General features: G+C 56.5%; 1 protein-coding gene across 4 annotated transcripts in view; it reads right to left on the bottom strand.

The window, feature by feature from the left end:
* Positions 1–513: 513 nt before the first annotated feature.
* Positions 514–17,766, bottom strand: part of LOC142483312 (cell adhesion molecule CEACAM6-like) — a 139,015-nt gene continuing 121,762 nt past the window's right edge. For all 4 annotated transcript variants that reach the window (XM_075583414.1, XM_075583413.1, XM_075583412.1 and 1 more), the window contains 2 exons: positions 3,544–3,572; positions 514–1,717 (listed from right to left, as the gene is read on the bottom strand). In XM_075583414.1, the coding sequence (XP_075439529.1) occupies positions 1,559–1,717; positions 3,544–3,572 (188 nt within the window). In that variant the 3' untranslated portion in view covers positions 514–1,558. The remainder of the gene's footprint in view (positions 1,718–3,543; positions 3,573–17,766) is intronic.

The raw sequence follows: 17,766 nt of genomic DNA, 5'->3' as shown, positions 1-17,766 counted from the left end.
TTCTCCTGTGTGTAACCTCCCTTCCCAAGTATAGCGTTTTCTCCTGTGTGTAACCTCCCTTCTCAAGGATAGCGTCTTCTCCTGTGTGTAACCTCCCTTCCCAAGGATAGCGTGTTCTCCTGTGTGTAACCTCCCTTCCCAAGGATAGCGTGTTCTCCTGTGTGTAACCTCCCTTCCCAAGGATAGCGTGTTCTCCTGTGTGTAACCTCCCTTCCCAAGGATAGCGTGTTCTCCTGTGTGTAAACTCCCTTCCCAAGGATAGCGTGTTCTCCTGTGTGTAACCTCCCTTCCCAAGGATAGCGTGTTCCCCTGTGTGTAACCTCCCTTCCCAAGGATAGCGTCTTCTCCTGGGTGGAGGCCCCACAATGTAGCTGCAGCTCCACCTTGCCCTTGCGGGAAACCCTCCACTTCTACATATGTAACCTAGTATTGTTAGTATGTAGCATGTTATTATTAGTATGTAACCTATTGGGAACAGAATAGGAAATTGCGGGTTATTGATCAGCACTGAAATAACTTGTATTTTTTAATGAATCACATTGCACAATTTGTATACACTGTAATATCCTGCATCTTGCGCACAGACGACTGATTCTGCGTAAAGCGCGCGCTGTGTGATTGGAGACACGCTGCGCTGTTACATTGTGACATGTGCATTAACTGTAAGAAGGGGGGGGGTGTCTGGTCAGGGACAGGGAGAATAGTGAGGATAAACCCTGTAACATTGGACCCAAACCCACATCATTGTTTCCAGTTTGCATTTTTCATCTTCACAGAGTCAGCAAACAGGACACACGGAAGAGTCCAAAGTTCTGAGGCAGCTGTCCTTAAAGGGGTTGCTGGCTCTGTGTTCCATCGCCCAGGCTTGATTGGGATTAGACAATTAGGGATATCATTGCAAGGGAATCGGGATAGGACGGACAGTGATGTGACGTTAAAAGCACCTGCAACTTGTACCAATGTCATCTCGTTTCCCAATTTCCTGATACATTTTGCTTTGGGTTTTGGTTTCCTGAGGTTGGTACCAAACTGAGGAGGGAACGCAGCCGTGATCCCAAACTCACTGTGTTCAGACGGAGCTCCATCAGGTTTACAAAATGGAGGTTACATGCAACCTCACTTCCTGTATGTGTGGTACATTGACCTCACTTCCTGTATGTGTGGTACATTGACCTCACTTCCTGTATGTGTGGTACATTGACCTCACTTCCTGTATGTGTGATACATTGACCTCACTTCCTGTATGTGTGGTACATTGACCTCACTTCCTGTATGTGTGGCAATGACCTCACGTCTTGTGTGTGTGACACAGTGACCTCACGTCTTGTTTGTGTGGCAATGACCTCACGTCTTGTGTGTGTGACACAGTGACCTCACTTCCTGTATGCGTGGCAGTGACCTCACTTCCTGCACATCGCCCTCAGAGGTTGGTTGATCTGAGCTGGAGACGGAATGAACCTTCGTTAGAAATAACACTGATATCTGGATCATGTCTGAATCCCGTAGGGACCCCAGGACTTGGGTCACTGACAGCCTGGGTCAGGGGAATGATTGGGTTTCATCGCTGAGGTCTCTGTGGATTTGAATTCCTGGGTGGGGGAGCCACTGCTTTCACTTCAGCGTATACCGTGTCCGGCTGGTTTTGAGGTGGGGGCTGCACTGGGTGTCCCTTCCGGGCATTGAACACAACAGAGCTATACTGTATCTCCGCCTCCCCCTGGAATAAAATAAACATAGGTTACAAGAGAACCTCCCGCCTCTCACCCCGGCCTCTCACCCCGGCCTCACACCCCGGCCTCACACCCCGGCCTCACACCCCGGCCTCACACCCCGGCCTCACACCCCGGCCTCTCACCCCGGCCTCCCACCCCGGCCTCCCACCCCGGCCTCTCACACCGGCCTCTCACCCCGGCCTCCCACCCCGGCCTCCCACCCCGGCCTCCCACCCCGGCCTCTCACCCCGGCCTCCCACCCTGGAACGTTCTGAGTGAACTGGAGCTAAGGAGTTAAATCACTCCCTCTGCCTCCTCTAACCTTGGCTCTGCCGCTGGCTTTAGTTGTGACCTGCAGCAGAGTTATGTCACCTCCCTCTGCCTCCTCTCACCCTGGCTCTGCCGCTGGCTTTAGATGTGACCTGGAGCAGAGTTATGTCCCTCCCTCTGCCTCCTCTCACTCTGGCTCTGCCACTGGCTTTAAGTGTGACCTGGAGCAGAGAGTTATGTCACCTCCCTCTGCCTCTTCCCATCCTGGCTCTGCCGCTGGCTTTAGGAGTGACCTGGAGCAGAGTTATGTCCCTCCCTCTGCCTCCTCCCATCCTGGCTCTGCCGCTGGCTTTAGGAGTACCTCGAGCCGGGTTACGTCACCTCCCTCTGCCTCCTCCCATCCTGGCTCTGCCACTGGCTTTAGGTGTGACCTGGAGCAGAGAGTTTCGTCCAAGGGAGCTGGAGCAGAGGACCTCCTCTTATGGAAACAAAAGAAACAGCGCACAACGCCAAATAGTGAAGCAAGTAATGCTATGTATTAGTAATTACAGGGTAATAAATCTGCGTACATCAAAACAGTGGAATAGGTGCATTTAGTGTGTTTCACACAAGTTACCACTCAGCAACTGTTGTCAGAAGAGTCTGCAGCTTGCTTCTCTCAGCGGGGGTGCTACGTTGGTTCAGGAGCAGATTTAATGTCCAAAACCCCTCATCCCGCAGTACATCGCTCCCAAGGGGATTTCCCTTTACAGCAACCACGCTCCGTTGCAGGTATTGGTGCTTGGTGGGACCGCTCGCGCTTCCAAGCCGTCTGGTGCAGCTCGTGTAGCTCAGCGAGCAGATCCACTGTACGGGGGTGAGACCTCAGCTCTGCAAGGGTACACTCGGCGTGCCACATTGTCGCTCCGTCACGGGATACTGCGTGATGACGTCACAGTCTCCGCAGCAGCGAGGGAACCGGCAGGGAGGCAGACTCTTCTGACAACAGTTGCTGAGTGGTAACTTGTGTGAAACACACTAAATGCACCTATTCCACTGTTTTGATGTACGCAGATTTATTACCCTGTAATTACTAATACATAGCATTACTTGCTTCACTATTTGGCGTTGTGCGCTGTTTCTTTTGTTTCCATTTCCTAGAGTGTGGGGGGTGCTGAGCCACCCCCTGTGTTTATAGCAGCAGACGCCTCTACAAATACACGGTTATGTGATATAATTTCTTCTTATATACACCCTCACTGTGGTTATTGTGATTTATTTCTTGGTCACTTATTTATGTGGTTTAGTCACTGCACTATATTTATATTCCATATTCTGGGTTAGATAGTAGCGCACAGTATTTTCTCTGTTTTTTACGACCTCCTCTAATGCCTCCTCTCCCCCCTCTGTGATCCCTAGGTTACCCTTTATTGTACCCGTGATGTTGGATAGGGCACATTTCCTCCCTGACCCGGCTCTGCTGCTGACTCTATCTGTGGTCTCAGTCAGTCACATGATCTTACTGACCCCCTAATAACCCGGCTTGGCCACAGAGGGATGAGGTGTTTAAGTGGTCACTCACCATTTCTGCCCCGCCTGTGTCCGTGTGACCTGAGGGACAGAAAGAAGATATCACATATTATACAAACAGCCGGACTGTATCACCCCACGGGGGAGAGACCCTATACCCCAGTCCCCATGCCCTGTATACCCAGCGGTATCACCCCACGGGGGAGAGACCCTATACCCCATGTCCCCATCCCCTGTATACCCAGCGGTATCGCCCCACGGGAGAGAGACTCTATACCCCCTGTCCCCATCCCCTGTATACCCAGCGGTATCACCCCACGGGGGAGAGACTCTATACCCCCTGTCCCCATCCCCTGTATACCCAGCGGTATCACCCCACAGGAGATCGACTCTATACCCCAGTCCCCATCCCCTGTATACCCAGCGGTATCACCCCACGGGGGAGAGACTCTATACCCCAGTCCCCATCCCCTGTATACCCAGCGGTATCACCCCACGGGGGAGAGACCCTATACCCCCTGTCCCCATCCCCTGTATACCCAGCGGTATCACCCCACAGGAGATCGACTCTATACCACAGTCCCCATCCCCTGTATACCCAGCGGTATCACCCCACGGGGGAGAGACCCTATACCCCATGTCCCCATCCCCTGTATACCCAGCGGTATCACCCCACGGGGGAGAGACCCTATACCCCATGTCCCCATCCCCTGTATACCCAGCGGTATCACCCCACGGGGGAGAGACCCTATACCCCATGTCCCCATCCCCTGTATACCCAGCGGTATCGCCCCACGGGAGAGAGACTCTATACCCCCTGTCCCCATCCCCTGTATACCCAGCGGTATCACCCCACGGGGGAGAGACTCTATACCCCCTGTCCCCATCCCCTGTATACCCAGCGGTATCACCCCACAGGAGATCGACTCTATACCCCAGTCCCCATCCCCTGTATACCCAGCGGTATCACCCCACAGGAGATCGACTCTATACCCCAGTCCCCATCCCCTGTATACCCAGCGGTATCACCCCCCAGGAGATCGACTCTATACCCCAGTCCCCATCCCCTGTATACCCAGCAGTATCACCCCACAGGAGATCGACTCTATACCCCAGTCCCCATCCCCTGTATACCCAGCGGTATCACCCCACAGGAGATCGACTCTATACCCCAGTCCCCATCCCCTGTATACCCAGCGGTATCACCCCACAGGAGATCGACTCTATACCCCAGTCCCCATGCCCTGTATACCAAGCGGTATCACCCCACGGGGGAGAGACCCTATACCCCCTGTCCCCTGTGTACCCAGCGGTATCGCCCCATGGGAGAGAGACTCTATACCCCCTGTCCCATCCCCTGTATACCCAGCGGTATCGCCCCACGGGGGAGAGACTCTATACCCCCCATCCCCTGTATACCCAGCGCTGTATATGCGCTCTGGAATAAATTGTTGCCTTACAAATAATATTAACACGAGCCTCACAGAGAGGGGTGAGATTACCTGACAGGTGAGACACGAGCCTCACAGAGAGGGGTAAAATTACCTGACAGGTGAGACATGAGCTTCACAGAGGGGTGAGATTACCTGACAGGTGAGACACGAGCCTCACAGAGAGGGGTGAGATTACCTGACAAGTGAGACACGAGCCTCACAGAGAGGGGTGAGATTACCTGACAGGTGAGACACGAGCCTCACAGAGAGGGGTGAGATTACCTTAAATGTGAAACACAGGCCTCACAGAGAGGGGTGAGATTACCTGACAGGTGAGACACGAGCCTCACAGAGAGGGGTGAGATTACCTGACAGGTGAGACACGAGCCTCACAGAGAGGGTGATATTACCTGACAGGTGAGACACGAGCATCACAGAGAGGGGTGAGATTACCTGACAGGTGAGACAAGAGCCTCACAGAGAGGGGGTGAGATTACCTTAAAGGTGAAACACGAGCCTCACAGAGAGGGGTGAGATTACCTGACAGGTGAGACAGGTGAGACACGAGCCTCACAGAGAGGGGGTGAGATTACCTGACAGGTGAGACACGAGCCTCACAGAGAGGGGGTGAGATTACCTGACAGGTGAGACACGAGCCTCACAGAGAGGGATGAGATTACCTGACAGGTGAGACATGAGCCTCACAAAGAGGGGTGAGTTTACCTGACAGGTGAGACACGAGCCTCACAGAGAGGGGTAAAATTACCTGACAGGTGAGACACAAGCCTCACAAAGAGGGGGTGAGATTACCTGACAGGTGAGACACGAGCCTCACAGAGAGGGGGTGAGATTACCTGACAGGTGAGACACGAGCCTCACATAGAGGGGGTGAGATTACCTGACAGGTGAGACACGAGCCCCACAGAGAGGGGTGAGATTACCTGACAGGTGAGACACGAGCCTCACAGAGAGGGGTGAGATTACCTGACAGGTGAGACACGAGCCTCATCAGAGAGGTGTGAGATTACCTGACAGGTGAGACACAGGCCTCACAGAGAGGGGTGAAATAAGATGACAGGTGAGACACGAGCCTCACAGAGAGGGGTGAGATTACCTGACAGGTGAGACACGAGCCTCACAGAGAGGGGTGAGATTACCTGACAGGTGAGACACGAGCCTCACAGAGGGGTGAGATTACCTGACAGGTGAGACACAAGCCTCACAGAGAGGGATGAGATTACCTGACAGGTGAGATACGAGCCTCACAGAGAGGGATGAGATTACCTGACAGGTGATACACGAGCCCCACAGAGAGGGGTGAGATTACCTGACAGGTGAGACACGAGCCTCACAGAGAGGGGTGAGATTACCTTAAATGTGAAACACAGGCCTCACAGAGAGGGGTGAGATTACCTGACAGGTGAGACACGAGCCTCACAGAGAGGGGTGAGATTACCTGACAGGTGAGACACAAGCCTCACAGAGAGGGTGATATTACCTGACAGGTGAGACACGAGCATCACAGAGAGGGGTGAGATTACCTGACAGGTGAGAAAAGAGCCTCACAGAGAGGGGGTGAGATTACCTTAAAGGTGAAACACGAGCCTCACAGAGAGGGGTGAGATTACCTGACAGGTGAGACACGAGCCTCACAGAGAGGGATGAGATTACCTGACAGGTGAGACACGAGCCTCACAGAGAGGGATGAGATTACCTGACAGGTGAGACACGAGCCTCACAGAGAGGGATGAGATTACCTGACAGGTGAGACATGAGCCTCACAGAGAGGGGTGAGATTACCTGACAGGTGAGACACGAGCCTCACAGAGAGGGGTGAGATTACCTGACAGGTGAGACACGAGCCTCACAGAGAGGGATGAGATTACCTGACAGGTGAGATACGAGCCTCACAGAGAGTGATGAGATTACCTGACAAGTGAGACACGAGCCTCACAGAGAGGGGTGAGATTACCTGACAGGTGAGAGGCGAGCCTCACAGAGAGTGGTGAGATTACCTGACAGGTGAGACACAAGCCTCACAGAGAGGGATGAGATTACCTGACAGGTGAGACACGAGCCTCACAGAGAGGGGTGAGATTACCTGACAGGTGAGATGCGAGCCTTACAGAGAGGGATGAGATTATCTGACAGGTGACACACGAGCCTCACAGAGAGGGGTGAGATTACCTGACAGGTGAGATGCGAGCCTCACAGAGAGGGGTGAGATTACCTGACAGGTGAGATGCGAGCCTCACAGAGAGGGGTGAGATTACCTGACAGGTGAGATGCGAGCCTCACAGAGAGGGATGAGATTACCTGACAGGTGAGACACGAGCCTCACACAGAGGGGTGAGATTACCTGACAGGTGAGACACGAGCCTCACAGAGAGGGATGAGATTACCTGACAGGTGACACACGAGCCTCACAGAGAGGGGTGAGATTACCTGACAGGTGAGATGCGAGCCTCACAGAGAGGGATGAGATTACCTGACAGGTGACACACGAGCCTCACAGAGAGGGGTGAGATTACCTGACAGGTGAGATGCGAGCCTCACAGAGAGGGGTGAGATTACCTGACAGGTGAGATGCGAGCCTCACAGAGAGGGGTGAGATTACCTGACAGGTGAGACACGAGCCTCACAGAGAGGGGTGAAATTACCTGACAGGTGACACACGAGCCTCACAGAGAGGGGTGAGATTACCTGACAGGTGAGATGCGAGCCTCACAGAGAGGGATGAGATTACCTGACAGGTGACACACGAGCCTCACAGAGAGGGGTGAGATTACCTGACAGGTGAGATGCGAGCCTCACAGAGAGGGATGAGATTACCTGACAGGTGACACACGAGCCTCACAGAGAGGGGTGAGATTACCTGACAGGTGAGACGCGAGCCTCACAGAGAGGGGTAAAATTACCTGACAGGTGAGATGCGAGCTTCACAGAGAGGGATGAGATTACCTGACAGGTGAGATGCGAGCTTCACAGAGAGGGATGAGATTACCTGACAGGTGAGATGCGAGCCTCACAGAGAGGGGTGAGATTACCTGACAGGTGAGACTTGAGCCTCATAGAGAGGGTGAGATTACCTGACAGGTCAGATGCGAGCCTCACAGAGAGGGATGAGATTACCTGACAGGTGAGATGCGAGCTTCACAGAGAGGGGTGAGATTACCTGACAGGTGAGATGCGAGCCTCACAGAGAGGGATGAGATTACCTGACAGGTGACACACGAGCCTCACAGAGAGGGGTGAGATTACCTGACAGGTGACACACGAGCCTCACAGAGAGGGATGAGATTACCTGACAGGTGAGATGCGAGCTTCACAGAGAGGGATGAGATTACCTGACAGGTGAGATGCGAGCCTCACAGAGAGGGGTGAGATTACCTGACAGGTGAGACACGAGCCTCACAGAGAGGGGTGAGATTACCTGACAGGTGAGATGCGAGCCGTTACACCATCCAATCAGAGATCAGCGGTGTGATGGGCAAGGGTAACCAGGCTATAAAATAAAGGTTAAGCCCTCTGGTTGCCTTCGGGCCCCTGGCAGCTCCCCAGCACTATAAGCCAGGGGCCAGGTATATGTAAAGTTAAAGTGACCCTCTGCTTTTCCCTTTTCCATGTTCCCGTTGCCCCAGACTCATGAAACTTGTAGAGTATTAGGTTGGATTGGGGTAAGAATACAATTATTTTATTTGCAGGCGTTCGGGGGCCGGAGCTACCGTAGTACCTTAATTCTCCCCGGCGAGCAGGCATGATTTGCCGGCACACGGGTGGAATTACACCACGGCTGCCCCGTGTCCCCCAGACCCCGATATCTCAGTCCTACATCCAGTACAGCCCCGAGTCTCCCCCAGGTCCCCCAGACCCCGATATCTCAGTCCTACATCCAGTACAGCCCTGAGTCTCCCCCAGGTCCCCCAGACCCCGATATCTCAGTCCTACATCCAGTACAGCCCTGAGTCTCCCCCGTGTCCCCCAGACCCCGATATCTCAGTCCTACATCCAGTACAGCCCTGAGTCTCCCCCCGTGTCCCCCAGACCCCGATATCTCAGTCCTACATCCAGTACAGCCCTGAGTCTCCCCCGTGTCCCCCAGACCCCGATATCTCAGTCCTACATCCAGTACAGCCCTGAGTCTCCCCCGTGTCCCCCAGACCCCGATATCTCAGTCCTACATCCAGTACAGCCCTGAGTCTCCCCCGGGTCCCCCAGACCCCGATATCTCAGTCCTACATCCAGTACAGCCCTGAGTCTCCCCCATGTCCCCCAGACCCCGATATCTCAGTCCTACATCCAGTACAGCCCTGAGTCTCCCCCTGGGTCCCCCAGGCCCCGATATCTCAGTCCTACATCCAGTACAGCCCTGAGTCTCCCCCCGTGTCCCCCAGACCCCGATATCTCAGTTCTACATCCAGTACAGCCCTGAGTCTCCCCCAGATCCCCCAGACCCCGATATCTCAGTCCTACATCCAGTACAGCCCTGAGTCTCCCCCGGGTCCCCCAGACCCCGATATCTCAGTCCTACATCCAGTACAGCCCTGAGTCACCCCCGTGTCCCCCAGACCCCGATATCTCAGTCCTACATCCAGTACAGCCCTGAGTCTCCCCCGTGTCCCCCAGACCCCGATATCTCAGTCCTACATCCAGTACAGCCCTGAGTCTCCCCCGGGTCCCCCAGACCCCGATATCTCAGTCCTACATCCAGTACAGCCCTGAGTCTCCCCCGGGTCCCCCAGACCCTGATATCTCAGTCCTACATCCAGTACAGCCCTGAGTCTCCCCCAGATCCCCCAGACCCCGATATCTCAGTCCTACATCCAGTACAGCCCTGAGTCTCCCCCCATGTCCCCCAGACCCCGATATCTCAGTCCTACATCCAGCACAGCCCCGAGTCTCCCCCAGATCCCCCAGACCCCGATATCTCAGTCCTACATCCAGTACAGCCCTGAGTCTCCCCCCGTGTCCCCCAGACCCCGATATCTCAGTCCTACATCCAGTACAGCCCTGAGTCTCCCCCGTGTCCCCCAGACCCCGATATCTCAGTCCTACATCCAGTACAGCCCTGAGTCTCCCCCGTGTCCCCCAGACCCCGATATCTCAGTCCTACATCCAGTACAGCCCTGAGTCTCCCCCGTGTCCCCCAGACCCCGATATCTCAGTCCTACATCCAGTACAGCCCTGAGTCTCCCCAGGGTCCCCCAGACCCCGATATCTCAGTCCTACATCCAGTACAGCCCTGAGTCTCCCCCCGGGTCCCACAGACCCCGATATCTCAGTCCTACATCCAGTACAGCCCTGAGTCTCCCCCGGGTCCCCCAGACCCCGATATCTCAGTCCTACATCCAGTACAGCCCTGAGTCTCCCCCAGATCCCCCAGACCCCGATATCTCAGTCCTACATCCAGTACAGCCCTGAGTCTCCCCCCGTGTCCCCCAGACCCCGATATCTCAGTCCTACATCCAGTACAGCCCTGAGTCTCCCCCGTGTCCCCCAGACCCCGATATCTGAGTCCTACATCCAGTACAGCCCTGAGTCTCCCCCCGTGTCCCCCAGACCCCGATATCTCAGTCCTACATCCAGTACAGCCCTGAGTCTCCCCCGGGTCCCCCAGACCCCGATATCTCAGTCCTACATCCAGTACAGCCCTGAGTCTCCCCCCGTGTCCCCCAGACCCCGATATCTCAGTCCTACATCCAGTACAGCCCTGAGTCTCCCCCGGGTCCCCCAGACCCCGATATCTCAGTCCTACATCCAGTACAGCCCTGAGTCTCCCCCGGGTCCCCCAGACCCCGATATCTCAGTCCTACATCCAGTACAGCCCTGAGTCTCCCCCGTGTCCCCCAGACCCCGATATCTCAGTCCTACATCCAGTACAGCCCCGAGTCTCCCCCCGGGTCCCGCAGACCCCGATATCTCAGTCCTACATCCAGTACAGCCCTGAGTCTCCCCCAGATCCCCCAGACCCCGATATCTCAGTCCTACATCCAGTACAGCCCTGAGTCTCCCCCCGTGTCCCCCAGACCCCGTTATCTCAGTCCTACATCCAGTACAGCCCTGAGTCTCCCCCAGATCCCCCAGACCCCGATATCTCAGTCCTACATCCAGTACAGCCCTGAGTCTCCCCCGGGTCCCCCAGACCCCGATATCTCAGTCCTACATCCACTACAGCCCTGAGTCTCCCCCCGGGTCCCACAGACCCCGATATCTCAGTCCTACATCCAGTAAAGCCCTGAGTCTTCCCCAGATCCCCCAGACCCTGATATCTCAGTCCTACATCCAGTACAGCCCTGAGTCTCCCCCGGGTCCCCCAGACCCCGATATCTAAGTCCTACATCCAGTACAGCCCCGAGTCTCCCCCAGATCCCCCAGACCCCGATATCTCAGTCCTACATCCAGTACAGCACTGAGTCTCCCCCCGTGTCCCCCAGACCCCGATATCTCAGTCCTACATCCAGTACAGCCCTGAGTCTCCCCCAGATCCCCCAGACCCCGATATCTCAGTCCTACATCCAGTACAGCCCTGAGTCACCCCCGTGTCCCCCAGACCCCGATATCTCAGTCCTACATCCAGTACAGCCCTGAGTCTCCCCCCGTGTCCCCCAGACCCCGATATCTCAGTCCTACATCCAGTACAGCCCTGAGTCTCCCCCCTTGTCCCCCAGACCCCGATATCTCAGTCCTACATTAAGTACAGCCCTCAGTCTCCCCCAGGTCCCCCAGACCCCGATATCTCAGTCCTACATCCAGTACAGCCCTGAGTCTCCCCCGGGTCCCCCAGACCCCGATATCTCAGTCCTACATCCAGTACAGCCCTGAGTCTCCCCCGTGTCCCCCAGACCCCGATATCTCAGTCCTACATCCAGTACAGCCCTGAGTCTCCCCCGGGTCCCCCAGACCCCGATATCTCAGTCCTACATCCAGTACAGCCCTCAGTCTCCCCCGGGTCCCCCAGACCCCGATATCTCAGTCCTACATCCAGTACAGCCCTGAGTCTCCCCCGTGTCCCCCAGACCCCGATATCTCAGTCCTACATCCAGTACAGCCCCGAGTCTCCCCCCGGGTCCCGCAGACCCCGATATCTCAGTCCTACATCCAGTAAAGCCCTGAGTCTCCCCCCGGGTCCCCCAGACCCCAATATCTCAGTCCTACATCCAGTACAGCCCTGAGTCTCCCCCCGTGTCCCCCAGACACCGATATCTCAGTCCTACATCCAGTACAGCCCTGAGTCTCCCCCCGTGTCCCCCAGACCCCGATATCTCAGTCCTACATCCAGTACAGCCCTGAGTCTCCCCCGGGTCCCCCAGACCCCGATATCTCAGTCCTACATCCAGTACAGCACTGAGTCTCCCCCGTGTCCCCCAGACCCCGATATCTCAGTCCTACATCCAGTACAGCCCTGAGTCTCCCCCGTGTCCCCCAGACCCCGATATCTCAGTCCTACATCCAGTACAGCCCTGAGTCTCCCCCGTGTCCCCCAGACCCCGATATCTCAGTCCTACATCCAGTACAGCCCTGAGTCTCCCCCAGGTCCCCCAGACCCCGATATCTCAGTCCTACATCCAGTACAGCCCCGAGTCTCCCCCAGATCCCCCAGACCCCGATATCTCAGTCCTACATCCAGTACAGCCCTGAGTCTCCCCCGGGTCCCCCAGACCCCGATATCTCAGTCCTACATCCAGTACAGCCCTCAGTCTCCCCCAGGTCCCCCAGACCCCGATATCTCAGTCCTACATCCAGTACAGCCCTGAGTCTCCCCCGGGTCCCCCAGACCCCGATATCTCAGTCCTACATCCAGTACAGCACTGAGTCTCCCCCGTGTCCCCCAGACCCCGATATCTCAGTCCTACATCCAGTACAGCCCTGAGTCTCCCCCGGGTCCCCCAGACCCCGATATCTCAGTCCTACATCCAGTACAGCCCTGAGTCTCCCCCCGGGTCCCGCAGACCCCGATATCTCAGTCCTACATCCAGTACAGCCCTGAGTCTCCCCCGGGTCCCCCAGACCCCGATATCTCAGTCCTACATCCAGTACAGCCCTGAGTCTCCCCCGTGTCCCCCAGACCCCGATATCTCAGTCCTACATCCAGTACAGCCCCGAGTCTCCCCCCGGGTCCCGCAGACCCCGATATCTCAGTCCTACATCCAGTACAGCCCTGAGTCTCCCCCAGATCCCCCAGACCCCGATATCTCAGTCCTACATCCAGTACAGCCCTGAGTCTCCCCCCGTGTCCCCCAGACCCCGTTATCTCAGTCCTACATCCAGTACAGCCCTGAGTCTCCCCCAGATCCCCCAGACCCCGATATCTCAGTCCTACATCCAGTACAGCCCTGAGTCTCCCCCGGGTCCCCCAGACCCCGATATCTCAGTCCTACATCCACTACAGCCCTGAGTCTCCCCCTGGGTCCCACAGACCCCGATATCTCAGTCCTACATCCAGTACAGCCCTGAGTCTTCCCCAGATCCCCCAGACCCTGATATCTCAGTCCTACATCCAGTACAGCCCTGAGTCTCCCCCGGGTCCCCCAGACCCCGATATCTAAGTCCTACATCCAGTACAGCCCCGAGTCTCCCCCAGATCCCCCAGACCCCGATATCTCAGTCCTACATCCAGTACAGCACTGAGTCTCCCCCCGTGTCCCCCAGACCCCGATATCTCAGTCCTACATCCAGTACAGCCCTGAGTCTCCCCCAGATCCCCCAGACCCCGATACCTCAGTCCTACATCCAGTACAGCCCTGAGTCACCCCCGTGTCCCCCAGACCCCGATATCTCAGTCCTACATCCAGTACAGCCCTGAGTCTCCCCCCGTGTCCCCCAGACCCCGATATCTCAGTCCTACATCCAGTACAGCCCTGAGTCTCCCCCCTTGTCCCCCAGACCCCGATATCTCAGTCCTACATCCAGTACAGCCCTCAGTCTCCCCCAGGTCCCCCAGACCCCGATATCTCAGTCCTACATCCAGTACAGCCCTGAGTCTCCCCCGGGTCCCCCAGACCCCGATATCTCAGTCCTACATCCAGTACAGCCCTGAGTCTCCCCCGTGTCCCCCAGACCCCGATATCTCAGTCCTACATCCAGTACAGCCCTGAGTCTCCCCCGGGTCCCCCAGACCCCGATATCTCAGTCCTACATCCAGTACAGCCCTGAGTCTCCCCCGGGTCCCCCAGACCCCGATATCTCAGTCCTACATCCAGTACAGCCCTGAGTCTCCCCCGTGTCCCCCAGACCCCGATATCTCAGTCCTACATCCAGTACAGCCCCGAGTCTCCCCCCGGGTCCCGCAGACCCCGATATCTCAGTCCTACATCCAGTAAAGCCCTGAGTCTCCCCCCGGGTCCCCCAGACCCCAATATCTCAGTCCTACATCCAGTACAGCCCTGAGTCTCCCCCGTGTCCCCCAGACCCCGATATCTCAGTCCTACATCCAGTACAGCCCTGAGTCTCCCCCCGTGTCCCCCAGACCCCGATATCTCAGTCCTACATCCAGTACAGCCCTGAGTCTCCCCCGGGTCCCCCAGACCCCGATATCTCAGTCCTACATCCAGTACAGCACTGAGTCTCCCCCGTGTCCCCCAGACCCCGATATCTCAGTCCTACATCCAGTACAGCCCTGAGTCTCCCCCGTGTCCCCCAGACCCCGATATCTCAGTCCTACATCCAGTACAGCCCTGAGTCTCCCCCGTGTCCCCCAAACCCCGATATCTCAGTCCTACATCCAGTACAGCCCTGAGTCTCCCCCAGGTCCCCCAGACCCCGATATCTCAGTCCTACATCCAGTACAGCCCCGAGTCTCCCCCAGATCCCCCAGACCCCGATATCTCAGTCCTACATCCAGTACAGCCCTGAGTCTCCCCCGGGTCCCCCAGACCCCGATATCTCAGTCCTACATCCAGTACAGCCCTCAGTCTCCCCCAGGTCCCCCAGACCCCGATATCTCAGTCCTACATCCAGTACAGCCCTGAGTCTCCCCCGGGTCCCCCAGACCCCGATATCTCAGTCCTACATCCAGTACAGCCCTGAGTCTCCCCCGTGTCCCCCAGACCCCGATATCTCAGTCCTACATCCAGTACAGCCCTGAGTCTCCCCCGGGTCCCCCAGACCCCGATATCTCAGTCCTACATCCAGTACAGCCCTGAGTCTCCCCCCGGGTCCCGCAGACCCCGATATCTCAGTCCTACATCCAGTACAGCCCTGAGTCTCCCCCAGATCCCCCAGACCCCGATATCTCAGTCCTACATCCAGTACAGCCCTGAGTCTCCCCCCGTGTCCCCCAGACCCCGATATCTCAGTCCTACATCCAGTACAGCCCTGAGTCTCCCCCAGATCCCCCAGACCCCGATATCTCAGTCCTACATCCAGTACAGCCCTGAGTCTCCCCCGGGTCCCCCAGACCCCGATATCTCAGTCCTACATCCAGTACAGCCCTGAGTCTCCCCCCGGGTCCCACAGACCCCGATATCTCAGTCCTACATCCAGTACAGCCCTGAGTCTCCCCCAGATCCCCCAGACCCTGATATCTCAGTCCTACATCCAGTACAGCCCTGAGTCTCCCCCCGTGTCCCCCAGACCCCGATATCTCAGTCCTACATCCAGTACAGCCCTGAGTCTCCCCCGGGTCCCCCAGACCCCGATATCTCAGTCCTACATCCAGTACAGCCCTGAGTCTCCCCCGGGTCCCCCAGACCCCGATATCTCAGTCCTACATCCAGTACAGCCCCGAGTCTCCCCCAGATCCCCCAGACCCCGATATCTCAGTCCTACATCCAGTACAGCCCCGAGTCTCCCCCAGATCCCCCAGACCCCGATATCTCAGTCCTACATCCAGTACAGCACTGAGTCTCCCCCGGGTCCCCCAGACCCCGATATCTCAGTCCTACATCCAGTACAGCCCTGAGTCTCCCCCGTGTCCCCCAGACCCCGATATCTCAGTCCTACATCCAGTACAGCCCTGAGTCTCCCCCCGTGTTCCCCAGACCCCGATATCTCAGTCCTACATCCAGTACAGCCCTCAGTCTCCCCCAGGTCCCCCAGACCCCGATATCTCAGTCCTACATCCAGTACAGCCCTGAGTCTCCCCCGGGTCCCCCAGACCCCGATATCTCAGTCCTACATCCAGTACAGCCCTGAGTCTCCCCCGTGTCCCCCAGACCCTGATATCTCAGTCCTACATCCAGTACAGCCCTCAGTCTCCCCCAGGTCCCCCAGACCCCGATATCTCAGTCCTACATCCAGTACAGCCCTGAGTCTCCCCCGGGTCCCCCAGACCCCGATATCTCAGTCCTACATCCAGTACAGCCCTGAGTCTCCCCCGTGTCCCCCAGACCCCGATATCTCAGTCCTACATCCAGTACAGCCCTGAGTCTCCCCCCGTGTCCCCCAGACCCCGATATCTCAGTCCTACATCCAGTACAGCCCTGAGTCTCCCCCGTGTCCCCCAGACCCCGATATCTCAGTCCTACATCCAGTACAGCCCTGAGTCTCCCCCGGGTCCCCCAGACCCCGATATCTCAGTCCTACATCCAGTACAGCCCTGAGTCTCCCCCGGGTCCCCCAGACCCCGATATCTCAGTCCTACATCCAGTACAGCCCTGAGTCTCCCCCGGGTCCCCCAGACCCCGATATCTCAGTCCTACATCCAGTACAGCCCCGAGTCTCCCCCCGGGTCCCGCAGACCCCGATATCTCAGTCCTACATCCAGTACAGCCCTGAGTCTCCCCCGGGTCCCCCAGACCCCGATATCTCAGTCCTACATCCAGTACAGCCCTGAGTCTCCCCCAGGTCCCCCAGACCCCGATATCTCAGTCCTACATCCAGTACAGCCCTGAGTCTCCCCCGGGTCCCCCAGACCCCGATATCTCAGTCCTACATCCAGTACAGCCCTGAGTCTCCCCCGTGTCCCCCAGACCCCGATATCTCAGTCCTACATCCAGTACAGCCCTGAGTCTCCCCCGTGTCCCCCAGACCCCGATATCTCAGTCCTACATCCAGTACAGCCCTGAGTCTCCCCCAGGTCCCCCAGACCCCGATATCTCAGTCCTACATCCAGTACAGCCCCGAGTCTCCCCCAGATCCCCCAGACCCCGATATCTCAGTCCTACATCCAGTACAGCCCTGAGTCTCCCCCGGGTCCCCCAGACCCCGATATCTCAGTCCTACATCTAGTACAGCCCTGAGTCTCCCCCGGGTCCCCCAGACCCCGATATCTCAGTCCTACATCCAGTACAGCCCTGAGTCTCCCCCGGGTCCCCCAGACCCCGATATCTCAGTCCTACATCCAGTACAGCCCTGAGTCTCCCCCGTGTCCCCCAGACCCCGATATCTCAGTCCTACATCCAGTACAGCCCTGAGTCTCCCCCGGGTCCCCCAGACCCCGATATCTCAGTCCTACATCCAGTACAGCCCTGAGTCTCCCCCAGGTCCCCCGTGTATTAACATATATTTTGTGTACAGGCAGTCCTCGGTTATCCGACACAATGCGTTACTCAAAATGGCGTTGGATAGCGAAACGTCTTAAAGCGAAACACGTCTTCCCATAGGAACACTGTTAAATGAAAGGTTCTGTTCCTGAAGGTATTTTTAACACTAAAATACACCAAATATTTTACGCAGACAATAAGATACGCAGCACACACATGAATTATATTGTGTATATACTGTAGTGTACTGTATATGTATATGTGAATATATATATACATATATATATATATATATATATATATATATATATATATATATATAACAGAAAGAAATCAGCGCTAGGACTAACACAAATGAAATATTATAAGTGAGTAAATGGGTGACTAATAAATGTACTGACCCAGGTGAACTGAGCTAGC

This window comes from Ascaphus truei, unplaced genomic scaffold (genome assembly GCF_040206685.1).
Source record: "Ascaphus truei isolate aAscTru1 unplaced genomic scaffold, aAscTru1.hap1 HAP1_SCAFFOLD_319, whole genome shotgun sequence".
Lineage (NCBI taxonomy): Eukaryota > Metazoa > Chordata > Amphibia > Anura > Ascaphidae > Ascaphus > Ascaphus truei.
This window is presented reverse-complemented; position numbering and strand designations above follow the sequence as displayed.